The following is a 20,610-nucleotide window of genomic DNA, read 5'->3' as shown; positions in this document are numbered from 1 at the left end:
CAAATCGGAGAAATTTTTCTTCACCCAATGTGTAATTAAACTCTGGAATTTGTTGCCGGAGAACGTGGTGAAGACGGTTAGCTTAGCAGAGTTTAAAAAGGGGTTAGACGGTTTCCTAAAGGACAAGTCCATAAACCACTACTAAATGGACTTGGGAAAAATCCACAATTCCGGGAATAACATGTATAGAATGTTTGTACGTTTGGGAAGCTCGCCAGGTGCCCTTGGCCTGGATTGGCCACTGTCGTGGACAGGATGCTGGGCTCGATGGACCTTTGGTCTTTTCCCAGTGTGGCATTACTTATGTATATGTACTTATGAGAGGAAACCTGGCTGTGTTTCCCCCATTAATATGGACACAAGCCACCGGGTTGGAATACAGCTCCAAGATCCAGTTCCGGAATAAGGGGCCAATACCCACAGTTACCAAAACACTGTTTAAAAAGCCTCAATGAACCCTGTCGAAAGCTTTTTCATCATCTATTCCCAACAAAAAGGCTTGCCGATCAGACTTAGATGACTTATAATTTAAATTAACAATTTTACGAATACTATCAGCTGCTTGCCTCTTAAAAACAAACCCTACCTGATCGAAGTGTATCAAAGTAGGTAATATCATACCCAAGCGTACTGCCAGGACCTTCGCCAGAAGCTTAACATCCGCATTTAATACTGAAATGGGGTGATATGATTGAAAATCTCTCCTGTCCTTCCCTTCTTTTAAAAGAACTGTAATCCAAGCCTCTAACATGGCGGAAGGCATCTGGCCCCCACCCCTGATACTATTGAAAACCTCTGCTAATAGTGGGGAAAGCTCCACCACAAAAGTTTTATAAAATTCCAGCGGAAGGCCATCTACCCAGGTGATTTCCCCATAGCCATTAACCGAATAGCTTTCACAACTTCTTCTGGAGAAACCAATGATTCCAAATGTTCTCTCTGGGGCTCCGAGAGACAAGGCAATGCTGACAACCCCAAATATGAATCTATGGCCGATGCCTGTATAGCCTCATCACGAGTATACAATTCTTTCAAAAAATCCTTAAAGCGAGCCCTAATGAGAGAGGACTTATATAGCATATGGCCCTCATTATCTTTAATCTTCCCTATCGTCCTATCCGCCCGAGCCTTCTGGAGTTTGGAAGCCAATATAGAACTAGCCTTACCAGAGTATTCATAATAATGCTGTTTCACCTTATCCAAGGCATACTGAACATTCTCCTGATACAGGCTCTCAAGGGCCAACCATCGAGAGAGACGGCCCTGAATGTAAATTATTAGCCAGATAGTCCTTCAACACTTCTCTATATTCCCGCACTATAGAGACATCTTTCAGACAAATAGTATTAAGGGTCCAAAAACGGTCCACCTGTTCAGAACAGATATCTAGAATTTCAACCTGACAAGGGGCATAATCGAAAACAGTAAGATTCCCTATAGAGGCCTTCCCCATATGACCCCAGAAAGTGACATCTAACAACACATAATCAATACGAGAGTATTGTTCATGGGAAAGGGAAATGGGACTTGATATACCGCCTTTCTTAGGTTTTTGCAACTACATTCAAAGCGGTTTACATATATTCAGGTACTTATTTTGTACCAGGGGCAATGGAGGGTTAAGTGACTTGCCCAGAGTCACAAGGAGCTGCAGTGGGAATCGAACTCAGTTCCCCAGGATCAAAGTCCACTGCACTAACCACCAGACTACTCCTCAGAAATTAAAAATAAGTATAGTCCCTCAGAGTACCATTGATCTCTCTCCAAGCATCATATAACTCCAATTCATGAACAAAAAGATTAAAAGCTTTCGTAACTGGTATATCCACTATACCCCTCGATCCTGTAGCATCATCTTTAGGGTTCAAACAAGCATTAAAATCCCTAGAACAGATCAAGGGATTCTGGGTGAATCACCCAATTTGGATCTTGAGATCTACCAAAAATTCAGTCTACCCAATATTAGGTGCATAAACATTAGACAGAGTCAGATTCACCTCATCTATCTGTATCTGAGCCAGTAGGTAACTCCCCTGGGGGTCTCTCTTAACTTTTTGAATCTGTGCATTCAATTCTTTATGTACCAAAATGGCTACTCCCCTTTTCTTAGCCTCAGAAGAATCTGAAGCAAACAATATTTGGGAGTACGCTCTATGATGCAGCAAATACTCATGGGATCTTTTAAAATGGGTTTCCTGTAGAAACCCAACTGAGCCTTCTGAGTCAACAAATACTGAAACAATAATGAACGTTTTCTAGGTGAGTTGAGACCGTTCACATTTAAAGTCAAGACATTTACTGCAAGTGGTATATCTATATAAATAATTTCACCTCCAACGTTCAGAACCTCACTGTGTGGCAGGAAAACACTGAAGCCCTGTAGTCTTCTAGGCTGTCAGCACCACTCGCTCTCACTCTCACTCATAGACCCGCCCTCAGCCACGCTCCATCCACACATAATTCACAACCCCAACATTCTAAATGCAAATTTGTAGTTGCAAGATCCCATGAGTGTTTGCCCCGCCCTCGCGTCACAACGTGATGACGTGGAGGGCGGGGCTATGACACTCAGCCAATCACCAGTTCCACCGCCCTCCGATGCTACCTCCCCCCCGACGCACTGCGAGAAACAGCGGACTACGCAGGGCCTCCACCCCCCCCCCGACGCACAGCGACAAACACTGAGCTACGCAGGGGGAGGAATGCCGTCTGAACACCTGATCCGCCGGGACCCCGATGCTGCTGCCCGCCAAAACAAAATTACCCGCCTGCACCCTCCCGACGCTGCTACGCTGCCATCCTGCACCCTACCGACGCTGCTGCAGGTTAACCTTGCTAGCGCCCGTTTCATTGCTCACAGAAACAGGCCTTTTTTACTAGTTAACTAATAAAAACCCAAAAATAACATTTCAAATCTCCTGAGCTCCAATACCAAAAATAAACTCCCCCTCCCCTCCCACCCTCCCAAAAACCACCCAATCTCGTCATTCCCTCACCAGTATAACCAACCCCCTCCCTCTTCCCACCTCCTGTCTATCCCCCACCCGCCCCCTTATTCAAAACCCCCCTCCTCTCCCCCTGCTCCCTACCCCCCCCAACCCGAAAGTAGCAGGGACAGCAAGAAGAACCCTAAAGAGAGAAAAGACATCCCCACCCAAACAGACAAACCAATCCCTTCCCCAAAACATAACCAAACCCCTCCTACTATATATCACCCCTATTATTATTATTATGGTAAATCATAATATTCTAACCAAACTACTGGATAAACTTGGGATCGGCAGAAATATCATTAATTGGATAAAAGGCTTCATCACCTCAAGATCTTACCAAGTTAAATCAACCTCAACAATCTCATCTCTCTGGTCACCAAACTGTGGCGTACCTCAAGGATCCCCTTTATCCCCGATCCTCTTCAATCTTATGATGATTCCCCTGGCCAAGCTCTAGTCAGACATGGTCTCAACCCTTTCATCTACGCTGATGACATCATCATATTCATTCCCTTCAAATCTAATCTAACAGAAATCTCCGACAAAATATCCTTGGGCATGAACATCTTAACCTCTTGGGCTAACGCGTTTATGATGAAAATGAACAAAGAGAAAACACAATGCCTAATCCTCTCATCCTAACACTCTGCGCTCCTCCCTACTAATCTTATCACCTCCGACATTACAATCCCCATATCTGACAACCTGAAAATCCTTGGAGTGACATTAGACAACCATCTCTCGCTCGAAAGTCACGCGAAATCCACTACAAAGAAAATGTTGAACATGATGTGGATACTGAAACGCATAAAACCTTATCTCCCCCTGAAAACTTTCCGGAACTTGGTACAATCCACGGTACTTACCCACGCCGACTACTGTAATAGTATTTTTTTAGGCTGCAAGACCCATATCCTGAAAAAACTTCAAACTGCCCAAAATACAGCAGCAAGACTTATTTTTGGCAAATCTCGATTTGAATGTGCAACACCTCTTCGTGAAAAACTTCATTGGCTCCCTATCAGAGAACGAATCAACTTCAAGATCTACACATTAATCTATAAGATTATCCATGGTGAATCTCCAAGCTATATGCTTAATCTGATTGACCTTCCCTCCAGAAACATGTCTGAAACTTCACGAACTTACCTCAACCTACATTACCCCAATTGCAAAGGACTCAGATATAAAACCTATTATGGATCCAATTTCTCCTTCTTAGGCAGCCAACTCTGGAATGCCCTCCCCAGACCTATCCGATCAATCAGGGACTATCTACCCTTCCGGAAATCACTAAAAACCCATCTGTTCAAGCAAGCCTATCCTAATGACCCAAACTAATTCCTATGAACCCTACTACCCAACACATATCCAGGAGACAATGATAATGACCTAGACTACTTCTCCTGTATCCTATCCCCCTTCCGCCTCCTCTACCCCTCTTCCAATGCTCAACTACCCTTACTCCCTTCACCCTTGTCCTTCTCTACCTACCCATCTCTTTTGTTATTCTGCCATACTTCACTTTTATTTTCTCTATCAATACTCTGTAATCCCTATTACTATGTAAGCCGCATTGAACCTGCTTTGAGTGGGAAAGCGCGAGGTACAAATGTAATAAATAAATAAATAAATAAATATACGTACCCACATTCAATGAACTCCTTCTCCCTAATTTAAGCCTCAGCCTAACCCACCAGCAAATTTAGTCAGAAAACGGCACATTATTTAACTATCCCTATCATTTCCTGCTTTACAAATGGAGAGCATAATCAAGTAATCACATCCAAGAGAACTAAGCTCTCCCCTTCCAAGCATGGAACTGAATGACCATACAAGCTGGAACCATCAAACCATATGTCTCAGCAGTATTTCGTCACAAGAAACTCATGTCTTAGCATCCGAATGAAGCTGGAGTCGCTTCCCTTTACTAGTTTCTCTGGTCTAGCGCCGGGCCTTAAGGGAGGCCCCAGGAGAAGCCTCTGTTGGTCCTCGGGAGGTAGCTTTGGCCAACCCCACCTCTCAAAATAGCTGCCAGGCTGCCTCTGGACCCTTGATTCTATGTAGAGTGGAAAGCTAAGAGCAAAGGTGAATAGCCAACGATATTTAATCTGCTCTTTCCGAAGGATATCCAACACAAGTTTAAATTCCTGACGTTTAGCCAAAGTGAAAGCTGACAAATCTTGATAAATTGTAACCGAAGCATCCTGAAACTGTAAAGACAGAAGCTCATGCGCTTTTTGCAAAATATTTTCCTTGTCCACATATCTTGAAAAGCACACCACTATATCACGGGACCTGTTATCCGAGGAGCACGCAGCGCTCTATGAGCCTGCTCCAGCCCAATGGGAAGTGCTGATTCCTCAAGTCCCAGCAAGGCCTGAATCATCTCCCGCACATTTTCCTGATTATTATTCTTCGGTATGTCTCGAAAAACGTAAATTATTACGACAACTTCTGTTCTCAATATCGTCCAATTTAATTTGCAGCTCTTCACACTGAGCCTCCAAAATAGTGTATTTCGTCTGTAAATCTGACACCACTTCACCTTGTTCTTCCACTTGCATCTCCAAATCCTCAAACCGAGCCCCCAGCTCAAGCATGTCTTTATGCATGGTGTCTATACACGTTGCAAGCTCACCCCGCATCTCTTTGAACTCAACACGTAGATCTCTAAAACAACAGGCTCAATTTCTTCTTCCTCTTCCGACCCACTATGATCTAGCATCGGCTGAGATTTAGCCAGGGATGCAGGCCACGAGGCCTGCGCTGACGCCGTCCCCACATCAAGCCTCCGTAATTGGCGGAGAGACTCTTTAATTTTTCTGCTTTTGTTTTCTGAGACATCCTGTATCTTTAGTAAAGCAATCGTGCCAACAATCATGTCATCAAAATCCAGTTGGTTTGTGATATAAGCCTTAGTTAGGGAGGAAGAACTGGAGCCCAAAATCAGGCGTCCATTCAGGAAGCTGATGTCATATCCTCTCCAGGAGATGAGTTTCTTGAATACATCCAATGTCAATTTGCAGTCTAGTCACCTCTCAAAAGAGGAGACTGCACTTAGTTGGAGAGTTTAAGCCCTTCACATTCAGGGACATAAATAATCTCTCTCCTATATTCAATAGTTAAAAACCATGACAATGTGAAATTGTAAAGGTAATAACTTACTAGTAATTTGTTTCAGGACCAAACATGTATAACACCAGATAATACCCCTAATTACCCACCAACACTTCACCCTCTCCCCATAAAGTACATAAATTTGTGTGACAAAATAATGACACACTTAATGGAAGAAGTGAGTCTTGCACCGCTTATTTTTTTTACGTATATGGGTATGCATCCTTCCACTCTTTTTCCATAAACAACAATTAGATAACCCATATTCCAATACCTGAGCATTACTCAAAAACAGTTAAATAGAGAACATAATATCAAACTGTATACTATCATGAAAGCAGTTCATCTCCAGCCAAACTCCATCCTGAACAGCAGTTTCAAGCCCTTTGGCTATCCACTGCAAAGAGGAAACCCAACTGTAATCATAGAGAAACATTCAGGTATTTCCCTTAGCTGGTAGCTGAGCATCAGATTGCTGGTGCTGTAATCTGCTTCTGTCTTTGGAAACCTGGCACCACTTAAGGGGCGATTGGTGTACTGAAGCGGGTTTCTTTGCTGGACCCAGAGCTCCTGATACATGGGCATCCACTGTTTCAATTGGTACACGCTGTCTTAATAATAAATGAAAAAGAAAAGATATTGCTACTTATATTGGATGCTTTGCTCTCTTAAATATCGTGTAAGAGGGTAAAATTCTCGTCATCTGAGTGTGATTGCTGCAATGTCCTGATAAAGCTCAATCTCGCAAGTGTCCCAGATAAGGCGGTCAGCCATTTGTGCGTTCATGAGTACTGCTTCCTTAATTTTGAAGTCAGCAAAGCAGGCTATGATATCTTTCAGTTGGTTAGCTCAAGGTCTGCCCAAGGAACGATGTGCCCTTTCAATCTTGATGGCAGTCAGTCCTATCTGATTCAGGCCTCCCGATAATAACATGCTAGTTATGTTCTGTACTACTGTCTCACAACTGATGTAGTCTGCTCCCTCCGGTACACCGTGGACCCGTATATTGCAACATTTACTGCGGTTTTCTAAGTCTTCTACTTGTCCATAATATAGGAATCAGTATTCCTGACATCTTGCAACCACATGTCTAGAGTGACAAAAGCCTCAGCATGCTAATCTATATGGGCTTCTGCATCCTCAGTTCTATGCCTGAGTTCTGCTATTTCCCCTTTAAGATCTGCAAATAGAGCTGCTAGCTTGGTGCAAACTGTTTTTGTATCTGACTTAATTTCCTGTATCAGCGCTCTGAACTCACCAAGCAGTTCAACTCCTTCCATCCATTCAGAGGTAGAAATGGTGGCCTGCTGATGTATAGATTGCTCTGGAGGAATCACTGCAGGTACTGTGGCTATCATCTTGTTCACGTTCTGATGGGTGACACTCGGAGGCTTTTAAGCAAAATGCATTGTGAAGTACAATATACATATTGTTCAAATTTTCTCTAAAAGTCATTGAATATCAAGTTTGTATTGGAATATCTTCAGTTGATGGAGGAGATTATCCACTGCTAGGATTTTCCACATTAGTCAAGGAATGCTAGAGAACAATTTAGTGCTTGAAAATACAGGCATAATAGAATAGAATCAATGATACACTATTCCACATCAAAGTCAAGGAACGCTAGAGAACAATTTAGTGCTTAAAAATATAGGCATAACAGAATAGATACAGTATAAAAAATAATACTAGAGTAGCAGGAAGTGATTACTATATCAGACTACTCAGTGGATGCGACTACTAATCATCAATTTTAAAGTGCTACTACACGTCACATAAAAGACAACCTTTGCTTTGCAGAGTTTGCCATATGTCTCTTGTGAGGCCCTATTTAAATACTGTGTGCAATTATGGAGATTGCACCTTCAAAATATATAAACAGGACGGAGTTGGTCCACAGGGTGGCTCTAAAATTGGTCAGGGGTCTCTGCCATAAAGCTTATGGGGCCATATTTACAGATCTCAATATGTATACTCTGGAAGAAAGGTGGGAGAGAGGGGATATGATAGAGGCATTTAAATATCTCCATGGTATTAATGTACAGGAGGTGAGTCTATTTCAAATGAAGGAAAACTCCCTGGAATGAGGGAGCATAGGATGAAGTTAAAGGGTTATAGGCTCAGGAGTAATCTAAGGAAACACTTTTTACAAAAAGGGTAGTGGATGTGTGAAACAACTTCCCAGTGTAGGTGGTGGAAACAAAGACTGTTTCTGAATTCAAGAAAGTATGGGACAAGCAAGTAGGATCTCTTAAGGAGAGGAAGAGATAGTGGCTGTGGATGGGCAGACTGGATTGGCCATTTGGCCTTTATCTGTCATGTTTCACCTCTTTTCTGAATGAGATAATGGACCATTTTTTGTAAGAGTTACTCTGTCCACTACGTAAAAAAATTCTATGAATGTGAAATGATCATGCTGTTATGTTATATCATGTCTTTTATTCCACCACTACCTATTCAGTTCAGAGCGGATCACATCTAAAAGAAAACCAGATCAAAATGTTGAGGAATTACAATATAGATGCATAGTTGATCTGCTACACAATAAACTACTCAATTCAGAAATCAAATGCAATTCAATTCGTTCAGATCCAAGGAAGTAAGACCAGCTCTATGAAAAAGTAAAGTCTTCAGATTTTTTCTAAAGTTCAAATAATGTCGACAAGACCTCAAAAATAGAGGTAAAGAATTCCAAACTGTAACCATTGATAATGTAATGATGAAGAAAATACTTAACTGATTTTAACTTAGTTGTATCTGGAAAAAGTAGAAGGAACTGATTCCGAATACTATATTTAGAGGTAGAGCCTTGTAACAACATAACTAAATTCATCATATAAAAAGGAACATCACTACATAAACTTTTTAAAACTATTATACTCTGCTTAAAATGAATACAAGTTATAACTGGTAATCAATGTAACTTCAGATAATAATTCTTAACAGAATCATTTCTTGACAGGCCAAAAAATCAGCTTGACAGCTGTATTTTTCATGATTTGTAATCAATCAATTAAGGCCGTAGAGCAACCTATCAGAACAATATTGCAGTAATCAAATCGAGATAATATGAGTGATTGTACAAATCTAAATATATCCCCTGTAAAATACGTTTTTATGGCCCCGAGTTTCCTAAGAACATATTATAATTTCTTCATTACTCAAGGAACACGTTGCTGCGTTGATAGTAAATTATCCTACTCCCAAAATTTTAGAGTGCAAATCTAATGAGAATAAATTCCCAGCAATAGTAAAATTCTGCATATATCTTAGACTGTTACTAGCTCATGTCCAAAGAAACTTAGTTTTCTCTTTGTTAAGTTAGAGACAGTGGGATGAAATCCAAAATTCTATTTGTTCTATGCACGTCTGAATACAGGTTTCTGCCCAAAATGGTACACATGGTAAAATACTGTAATGTCATCTGAGCAAATAAAGTGCATGAAGTCAAAATAGTCTAATAACAAACACAGGGATTGCATAAGTAAACTGAAGAGCACTGGGGAGACAGGAGAACCTTGTGTGTCTCCACACAGTGCCTTCCATTTACCAGAGAGAACCCTCATCTTTAACAATATAACTGCAATTCATAAGAAAGCCCAGAAACCAATTCAGTGCTTTACCCCGAATACTATATTGATGGAATATATTGGTCATGATTTCCCCATCCACTAAATCAAAGGCACTGGAGAGTTTGAATTGCAGAATGATGGCATATTGACCCCTGCTTAACAATCTTTTCCCTTGTGCGGCCAAAGAGCCAATCACTGTTTTTATACTATGATTCACTCTGAAGCCGGACTGAGTGGCATAAAGGAGGTCATGCTAAGTCAAATAATCAACCAATTGTTCAGTGACATAACCCTCCATTATTTTTAATATTTTGTGATTGCTTTTAACATTGCTACAAATACAAATAACCAATCCCCAACCCAACAGGCCACGTGAATAAAGATACAAAACAAGTAGTAAGGCACGGTCTCACAGATTAAGCAGTCTACTGCAAGCCACATGTGGTATAGTGTTCCAGACGTGTTCCCATGTGAGGCAGAGGCACCGGCTTGGGGCCGAATTCATATTTTGCATATTTTGCCATTCCATCCTTAAGAGTCCAATCATTAAAGCTCTCCACTGAGCTACAGTGGGTGGCTCCAGCTAGTGCTACAATATAGCCTTTTTCCCCGATTGACACAAAACGCTGCAAAAAACCCTAACCCTCCATTATTTTAACAAAAAGGGGGATGGAAGCTATTGGATAATTACTAACTTCTGAAAGACTGGACTTTAAATTCTTAGGAACTGGAGTAAGAACAATATCTCCTCCAGAAGCAGGAAAAATGCCTCCCTCCAAATGAACATGCAACCAGTTTGTTAAAATGTTCAAAAATTTAGAGGAGGCTACTGTCCAAGCTACAAAAAGATTTTGAATATTTTAAAAATAAACAATTTGTATCTGTTAGTTTAATTTTGTCAAATTGACAAAAAAAAAAAATCTTTGGCTAGTATACTTGTGTCTAAAATATTTTCAGACGGGGACCACTTGATAGTTTGGGGAACATTTTGACCTTAAAATGCAGAGATAGGTCTGAAGGAGAAATAAAATCAGCATTGTTCAGAATGAAGGAGAAACAATAAAATCCAGGAGAGTAACCTTAAAAAAAGATTTATAAATTAACATGAAGCCCCCTCCCGACAACCCACTCTTGGAATATGCAAGATTTTATAACCTAATGGGCATTGTTACTTTAATCTAGGGTCCTCAGATGAAGGGAACCATATTTCAGTTAAAAACACAAATCCAACTTTAATATAAAATAAATCATTTGGTTTCTCAGCTGCATCATCCTGAGTAAACCCCTTTCTGTCAGATCTTAGAACCTAACCAGAATCAGGCCTGGCTAGTACTTTGATAAGGAGACTGCCTGGGAAGACCAGGTCCTGCATAAGGCCAATGGCTACACATGAACTATGGGCCTTTAAAAATGGAACACAGTTGTTTAATGAATAAGCCTTGACAAAAAGACCTGACATGGGCCGTTAGGATACAGAAAGTGAAAGTGCCTTGTTGCTTTGTAGCCTTTACTATATGAGACGTGGGGACCCCTGACGCAGGTGCTAGTCACCGAAACACGGCCCGTGTCGGGTCTTTTTGTCAAGGCTTATTCATTAAAGAACTGTGTTCCATTTTTAAAGGCCCATGGTGCTGTTTTTTTGTTTGGACTTTAGTTTGTACTTCGTTCCCTCTCTTTTGCTATACACGAACTATGGACACATGGTGAGTTGTAATTGCCACCACCTACATCGGACAAAGAAAAAGACACTATGCCACCATCCTTTTGGAGAGGAGCGGGACTCATTCAACCAACACGAGAATATTTCTTATGCTACCAAGACATCATTTGTAGTCCTAATTAACTAATAACGCAGGACGACCCTTCATTTTCAATTCTAGAAATGTATTGTTGAAAAAAAAACATTTTTACTACAAATTTTATATTTGAGAGATTTCTTACCGTTTCAATTGCCATTTCTATTGCCAAATTATCTTCTGTGCTTGGGCATCTTAAGAAATGCTTTAGTGCCTTAAAAAAAATTCCAAAGAACAGAGTTTTAAATGCTAATTAAAAACATCAAAGCAATATTAACTAGTTATTGCTGTCACATGAAAGGAAGGTGTAAAAAAATAGCAAAATTCAAATGTAATGTTTTCAGCTAATCTTGAAAGGATTTTAATTTATCTGTAATTTTAAGAAAAGCGTGCAAAGATGTAATCTCTATCGCTTAACCTGAAAAAATAAATTAAAATTATTTACCTGTAATAGGTGTTCTCAATGACAAAAGGATAGTTCACATCACTCTCATGCTGGCACAGAGGATTTTCTTTCTAGCTCTTCAGTGTAACATTTAGCTAAGCTACTAATACAAAAAGACAGTAGAGATCAACAGCACGTGGGCTGAGTGGGTTGGTGCATTGTTATCATCAAAGAAACCTATTACAGATAAGGTATTTCACTTTCACCGATGACTAGCAAGTGCAATGCAACCACAAAGATGGGTGTGGTGAAACGATGCATTTTCCAGCATGAGAATTATAGTATTTTATGAACAGTATTTCTCTAGTTTGGCCAGCAGGTGGTGCATGTTTTATGTTTAAAGCTGTTACAAAGAAATGACTGTTCCTTCTTTAGTTTAACACAGAGAAGAAGTAACCTGCAGTGATGTGGCCACTTTAAAAAAAAAATGTTGTTCTGGGCTCTGATTGGCTCAGGAGCTCAATTTCAGTCCGGAAATACTGGATTTTTGTCCAGTCTCAGTTTGGAAGTAGAGGGAGAAAGACCTCTTTACTGAGACCCTGTAAGCAGTTACATTCTGTAACCCATGAACAGCTATATTTCCTGTACTTCCCAATCACTATCCAGGTAGTGATAAAATGTTGGATAGTTTTAAAATTGATCCTTATTCAGTTACTTGTTAGCTGCTTGTTATTTTCCACCTGTTTTTATGGTTCACTGTTCAATATTTTTTATGACAATAAACCTTTTTTAGATTATTGACTCTGCTTGTCTGGAATGAATAAGAATCCTGGTGGTTTGTCTGTTGAGTATGTGAGTGATTTCTAGGAACTGTGGGACCACTGGGAGGAAGGTGCTAGTGTAGAACACATGCCCAGGTGCAGGTGGTCCTGAGCTGTGCTGGGGATAGACCCTCTAAGTGGCCACAGGGTTAGCCCCAAGTGATTGGTTAGGTGTTTTGTGACAATGGGATTCCTTGTAAGAGTTAACAAACAGCACAGAACAACTTGGGCTCTAATCCATTAACATGATTTAGAGGACAGACAGCTCAAACTTAGAATCCCAACAGTGATTGATGAATGCATAAACTGAATGCCACATTGGGGCCTTACCAATTTCTTTAAAGGGCACAGACCTCAAATTGGTAATGATACTGCAATGGCTCTGACAACAATGGCCTTGACATGCATACCAATGAGAAATGCAGTCTTATATTCATTAGAAGAAATAGACTTCTTTTTTACTAAAATGTGGCCTGTTAAGATCAGAAGAAACCAAAAAAACCAAGGTGGAGTTCCAAAGGGCTTAAGTCTGCTTTAAAAAGAAGACAGTAGTTCTCCTGTGACTGAATATATTTATTTGGATTTTGCTCACACCTTTTCAGTAGTAGCTCAAGGTGAGTTACATTCAGGTACACTGGCTATTTCTCTGTCCCAGGAGGGATCACAATCTAAGTTTGTACCTGATCACAAGGAGCAGCAGTGGGATTTGAACCAGCCACCTCTGGATTACAAGACCAGTACTCTAACCACTAGGCCACTCCTCCATATGAAGGGCAGCCTCTCATTACATATATGTGGTTTAGGGACAACTATTGGAAGGCTTGACAAATTAAGGTGTAAGTCAAATACCACCACAGACAAACTTGGCATATGTGCTGAACACCATCTTGTTCTAATGGAACTTAGTGTACGGTGAATAAACTATGAGGGACTAGACTGTGTTCATTCTGAGACCTAAAATGACCACCAGCAAAAAAACTGGCCAGATCCTTGAGCTTGCACGAATCTAAAAAAGGGGTAGGGAATGCCAGTCCTTGAGCTGATTGTTTTTTTTAAATATTCCCATAAATAAACATCAGATTTATTTGCATGCGCTGCTTTCACTGTATGTAAATGTATCTCATTCTTATTAATTGTAGATACCATGAAAACCCAACTGGTTTATGACATTCGAGGACTGAAGCTATCTTTGGTCTAGAAGCTCAAAAGAAGCTTTTATCAGCTAGATTAGAACCATGTTGATGTTCCACAAGACTAGAAGCAGCTTTAAGGAAGAATTCAGCTGAGACAAGTCCAGCATAAATCTGATGACAGGCTGAGAGGACGATGCTGACATGTGCCAATTGCATTAAGGCAGGAGTGGAGGAATAGCCTAATGGTTAGTGCAACAGGCTTTGATCCTGGCAACCTGGGTTCAATTCCCTCTGCAGCTCCTTGTGACCTTGGACAAATTACTTAACCCACCATTGCCCCAGACACACAGATTGTGAGCCCTCTAGGGACACAGAAAGTACCTGCATATAATGTGTACAGCGCTGTGTACATCTAGTAGATATAAATGATTAGTAGTAGTGGTTTTCAACCCAGTCCTCGGGATTCTTCAAGGCAGTTATGTTTTCAGGATACTCACAAAGAATATGCATGGACAGATTTGCATACAATGGAGGCAGTGCATGCTAATTTATTTCATGCATATTCATTGTGGAAATCTTGAAAACCCTGCATTAAGGTGGACTCTAATCAAGCTGATTTTCAGACCAGATTCAGAGACATATAAGGTATGCAATTTGCTTTCATGTGGAACACAAAATAATCTAAGGACTGCCCACACACTGAATGGCAAACTTTCTCCAGTTTTTAAAATCATGCGTCCTTCCAAAAAAGCCAAAAGGATTTGAGACACTTACTCAAGTAATCCATGACCATGAATTATTTCCCTCTTAATACTTAGGCTGTGAGGGCCAGAAACTGGCTATCGGAATGAAATGGTGCCTTGGTTCAGAGTTATTAGTTTAGGAGCACATCCTAGCCCGATGTTTTTCTCCAAGGGAAAAGGAAACTACATCTGTGTCAGTCCCAATAGTGACTATGAAGATCATGAATCCTCTGTTTATTTAGATTTTTACCAAGGTGTTGGCTACTAGAGGTACTGGAGGATGTGTTTATAAGAAACATGTACCTCAGTGAAGGGAAAAAAGTGGCTGACACTAGCTTGCCTTCAGACCTCCTCCTAGCTTGTGAACATCACAAACACATCTACTTCATACAATCCGAGAATGCCATATTCGGATCCAGGGACACTTATGAGGGCACACCAGGTATTAATTTGGTCAGTTTGTGTGAACAATATTTTTTTTCTGCCAATTAGGTGGCACTTACTGTAGATATCCGTATATAAGTTGGCTTTGCATATGAGTTGCAACATAACTTTCACCCCATCTGATGACTTGCAAATAAGTCATGATGTGGACAGAATCTGCCCTTTCTCTATTTATCCCCTCCTTTCCCTACCAGGGTCGTGTATAATCTCCCATGGTTATCCCCAGTCCCATGAGTAGCAACATGTTCTTCTCCTCCCTTCCCCATACAGTAACTTTCCTCCATGCTTATTCCCATTCCTCCAATGCTTTTTCTGCACCAGCCCTGGGTCTTCATGTATAGGCCTGCACTCAAGTGTGCTGCCATATCCTGCCTCTGCCTGACAGAACATGAGGCATAGGATCTGATTTCTGGGGACACAGCTGTGGGCTATGACCCCCTCAACTAGCTAGTGATTTGATAAACCACAAATCCAAAAATACTTATTTATATATAGGGCTTCTGATTTTAGGTCTGAACTAAAAAACACCAATAAAACACCCCCAGTGCAAAAAATAAAATAGGTATCTCTCTATATAAAAAGCAACACCAACGTTCTATGAAGCCTCCAGCCGGAAGTGTGAAGGGGGCGAGATATCCGGTTTCCCTATGAGTGTCTGCCCCGCCCTCTCTGTAACACAGTCAGTGAAGTGAAGGAAAACAGCAGAGCACGAAATCAAATCGCTGGCTCTGTAACAGTGAAGGACTCAGAGGGGGGAGGGGAGAGAGGCCAGAGGGCAGGGACACACACACTCCCACAGAAGAAAACCTTGCTAGCCCCCGTTTCATTTGCATCAGAAACGGGGCTTTTTTACTAGTTTTGTATAAATACCACTTTCTCTAGCACTCTTTCACCCTTCCAATGTTCTAGATTTTCAACTCTGTTTTGTGCCCTTTACATGATGCTGTTGAGTCCTGAACTTAGTCAGGATAAAGCGGTAAGCCACATAGAGGGGCATAATCGAACGCGAACGCCCATCTCCATGGGCGTCTATGTCCGAAAACGGGTATGTGAAGAGGAGGGAAGACCATATTATCGAAAAAAGATGGGCATCCATCTTTCGTTTCGAAAATATGATTTGGACGGACCAAATGCCATGGATTTGGTCCCTTCTGAGATGGGCGTTTTTTTTTTTTTTTTTTTGCGATAATGGAAACTAAAAACGCCCAGCTCAGAAACGTCCCAATCCAAGCCATTTGGTCGTGGGAGGGACAAATGTACAACACTACCATAGCTCTTAGGGGTGAAGGGGGCAACTACATGTGGGCACAGAGGGTTTTAGAGGCCTCCCATTTACCACCACAAGTGTTACGGGTGGGGGGGGGGGGGGGGGGGGGGGGGGGATGGGCCTGGGTCTGCCTGCCTGAAGTGCACTACAATATCCACTAAAAGTGCTCCAGGGACAGGACTTGTTGCTGGTGTATAACCTTGGCACAGCAGTTGACACCTGAAGACTAATCTTGCTGAAAATGTCCTTTATTTGAATAAGCACCTTTACTCTCAGTTAACTGCAGATCAGAGGTTGTGCCCCACTGGCAACGAGTCTCACTTGTACTGAGATTAGCAGTAGGTCCGAGCTGGCAGAATGGTGTACAATGCCCTCTTTCAGCAACATTCAAGGTAAGAACTAAGTGCTGTAACGTGGCTAACACATGAAAGGGATCTAAAAGTGTCTTACACAAATGGCCACTACCTCATGAACTACCGGAAACAAAACAGGGCACACTCTGACCCAGTAAGAAGAGGGAAAAGCACCATGGGAGTACAGCCTACCAACTACCAACATCATGAGCATTTAACACAAGCTAGTGGAATCACGGAGCCCAATACCCTACACCCACCACAATGCATTGCTGATGTGACTCTGCAGTGCCCTTAACAGAAAAGGTGTCACACTCACCCGAGACCCACATCAGAACCAGGGAAAGGCTGTCAGAGGACAGAACACATTCTGCTGTCATGGAGGTGGGTACGGCATTTGAGGCTGGCATACAGGCTGGGAAAAAAGTTTGTAAAGTGGGTTTTTGTTGCTGGGAGTGGGTTAGTGATCACTGGGGGAGTCAGGGGAGGTCATCCCCAATTCCCTCCAGTGGTCATCTGGTCAGTTGGGGCACTTTTTTGGGACTTGGACCTGGAAAAAAAGGGTCCAAATAAAGCGGACCAAATTCTCGTCAAAAACGCCCTTCTTGTTTCGATTATCAGCTAAAGACGCCCATCTCTCCTCGGCCGATAACCACGCCCCAGCCCCGCCTTCGCCACACCTCCGACACGCCCCAGTGATCTTTGTTCGTCTCCACGACGGACTGCAGTTGAGGAGACCAAAAATCAGTTTTCGATTATACCGATTTGGGTGCCCACGGGAAACGGACGCCCATCTCCCGATTTGGGTCGAAATATGGGCGTCTTTCTCTTTCGAAAATAAGCTGGTTAGTCTCCAGTGTGCTATTGGAGTTCAGCAAACAAGTTATATTTGGTAAACTCTGTATTTTTGTGAACTATATTTGTTATGTTTATGTGCTTTCGTTTTAGCATATCCTAAATAATAAAACTCACCCTCAAAGTTCTGAGGACACCGATGTCAGTGTCACTTCCTTCGGACACTTCCTTCGGGTTCGAAGGGTTCGTGGTGGTGAAACCACCGAAATCACTGTCTCTGGGCCCCGCCCTCGCGTCAAACCTTATGATGTTGAGGGCGGAGCAATGGTATCACAGATCAAGGACGGAGCAATGGCGTCAGTGGCTTCACAACGAACAAGGACTCAGGAGATGAAGGTGGCATGCGTTGACGAGGTGCGGAGCAATGGCGTCAGTGCCTTCACAATGACGAAGAGGTGGGTAGTGAGGGGGGGTTGGGGAGGAAAACATTGCTAGCGCCAGTTTCATTTGCTCCAGAAACGGGCCTTTTTTACTAGTTGTATTATAATTGCATTTTAATTGTATTATTATATGATTTTATATGTACACCACTTTGATGGTATGTCCTTAGGCGGTTAATCAAATAAATGTACCTTTGAACCTCCAATGATAATTTTTCTATTTCACCCATCTTGCACTACTATATTTTTAAAGTGGAACTGAGGTACAGAGCTGTTTATGTTCTGCTTATCTGATCCTAGATATCCTGATTTTGGAACACTGCTTTCTTCACAAACTTGGGTCTCCCGTATTCATCTGCTTTATTTCATTTCCTAGAGAAAATGCCCTTAGTTGAAATAAAATGCAAACCGAAAAATCCTGCAAATTACACTGCTCTCTAAATTCAAACCAAGAACAGAGAGAACCCTCTTTGAACAACTGAGAAGGCTTTTAATGCAGAATTATGGACCACAAACTGGATCTCTGGGTGTCAAAGTTTAAAAATCTACAGCAGTCTAAAAAAGGTGATAAAGACTGGTCATGATCCAAGATGGCGCTGAGTGATGTCTCTGCTTGTTCCTGTCTTGATTTTCTTAGCTATGTCGAAACGCAGAGGCAGGCCGAATGCCACTACCTCTCAGAGGCCTGCTGCATTGTTGGCTGGAGTTTTCGATTCATCTTTGCAGAGAGCCAGAGTATCTTTGGGATCGGACAGCCATCTGCTCATGATGACCCCCGGTGAGTGGAGACCCCAGTTCGTCACATGACCTTCATATTACCTTGAGCCCCGATCATAGAGTGCCTCATTTGCAACCATAGAGTGCTAGTTTGCCACTGATAGTGTCTCCTCTCACACAGCTAGGAAGTGCTATGGTGCTGGAAAGATGTGAGGCATAGAGTCATCCAGAGACGGACCAATGAGTTCCAGTTTCTTTGGACTCCCAGTTGGCTACTGTGGGTTCATCTCGTGTTGTGGTAGAATCTTCAGCAGCAATGGAGCACTGAAAACTTTCCTCTGCTAGACCACCAGGTACAGACTCCACATTTTCCTTCTTTTCTACTTGAGAAACCGTCTAAAGTAACCCCTTGATAATCTATGGGCTCTAATTGTAAATCTGGGTAAGGCGTTGTGCCCCCAGATTCAGACATTAGGGGAAAAAAAACACAACCTCTTAAACTGAAAATGGAGACTGTTGATTCTGATACTAAAAAACTGACTAAAAGAGTAGAGAAACAAGAAAAGGAATTAGACATTGCTCTAAAGATACAAACAACTGTGATTAAGGATGTAGTAAATTTGAGGAGGAAAGCTGAAACCTTTGAGAATTCCTTAAGAAGTAATAATCTAAGATTCATAAATTTTCCTAGGGTTTTTTCTATTACTCCTAGAGAGGTAGGGTTAAATGGCCATTTTTCTCAATGGAAGAGGATGAATAGTGGAGTGATGCAGGGGATTGGTGCTATTTGACATATTTATAAATGATCTGGAAAACAGAACAATGAGTGGTGATTAAATTTGCAGATGACACAAAACTATTCAGAGTTGTCAAAACACATGCGAACTGTGAAAAATTGCAGGAAGACCTTAGGAAACTGGAAGACTGGGCATCCAAATGTCAAATGAAATGCAAAGTGATGCACATTGGGAAGAATAATCCGAATCATAGTTACTTGATGCTTGGGTCCATCTTAGGAATCAGCACTCAAGAAAAAGATCTAGGTGTCATTGTAGACAATATGTTGAAATCTTCTGCCTGGTATGCAAACAGGATGCTAGGAATTATTATGAAAGGGATGCAAAATAAAACCAAGAATATTAAAATGCCTCTGTATTGGTCCATGGTGCGACCTCACCTTGAGTATTACATTTAATTCTGGTTGCCGTATCTCAAAATAGATATAGTGGAATTAGAAAAGGTTCAAAGAAGAGTGACCAAAATGATAAAGGTGAAGGAACTCCTTCCTTATGAGGAAAGGCTAAACAGGTTAAGGCTCTTCAGCTTGGAAAAAGGATGATGGGGGATATGATTGAGTTCTTATAAAATCCTGAGTGGTGCAGAATGGGTAGAAGTGAATTGATTTTTCACTCTTTCAAAAAGTACAAAGACTAGGGGACACTCAATGAAATTACATGCAAATTTTTTAAAAAACAAATAGGAGGAAATATTTTTTCACACAACGAACAGTTTAAGCTTTGGAACTTATTGCCTGAGGATGTGGTAACAGCAGTTAGCGTATCTGGATTTAAAAAAGGTTTGGACAAGTTCCTGGAGGAAAAGTCCACAGTCTTGTTATTAAGATGGATATGGGGGAATCAACTGCTTGCCCCAGGATTGGTAGAATGGAATGTTGCTACTAATTGGGTTTCTTCCAGGTATTTGTGACCCGGATTGGCCACAGTTGGAAGCAGGATACTGGCTGTTTTTTCCCAGCTAGTATTGTAGTGCATGGATGGATGACTAATGCTAGAAGTCTACCACATGTAAGATCGATGCTGGTTTTTTTAAACTTGATGAAGTGGAAATTTGATAACTACTACTACTACTACTACTACTATTTAGCATTTCTATAGCGCTACAAGGCATACGCAGCACTGCACAAACATAGAAGAAAGACAGTCACTGCTCAAAGAGCTTACAATCTAATAGACAAAAAATAAAGTAAGCAAATCAAATCAATTAATGTGTACAGGAAGGAGGAGAGGAGGG

General features: G+C 41.5%; 1 protein-coding gene across 2 annotated transcripts in view; it reads right to left on the bottom strand.

The window, feature by feature from the left end:
- WDR19 (WD repeat domain 19) overlaps positions 1-20,610 on the bottom strand; it is a 565,820-nt gene that overhangs the window by 161,747 nt on the left and 383,463 nt on the right. For both annotated transcript variants that reach the window (XM_030191304.1, XM_030191303.1), the window contains exon 28: positions 11,627-11,695. In XM_030191304.1, coding sequence (XP_030047164.1) covers positions 11,627-11,695 — 69 coding nt within the window. The remainder of the gene's footprint in view (positions 1-11,626; positions 11,696-20,610) is intronic.

The sequence above is a fragment of the Microcaecilia unicolor genome, chromosome 2 (assembly GCF_901765095.1).
Source record: "Microcaecilia unicolor chromosome 2, aMicUni1.1, whole genome shotgun sequence".
Taxonomy (NCBI): domain Eukaryota; kingdom Metazoa; phylum Chordata; class Amphibia; order Gymnophiona; family Siphonopidae; genus Microcaecilia; species Microcaecilia unicolor.
The sequence above is the reverse complement of the archived record's forward strand: the minus strand, read 5'-3'. Positions and strand labels throughout refer to the sequence as shown.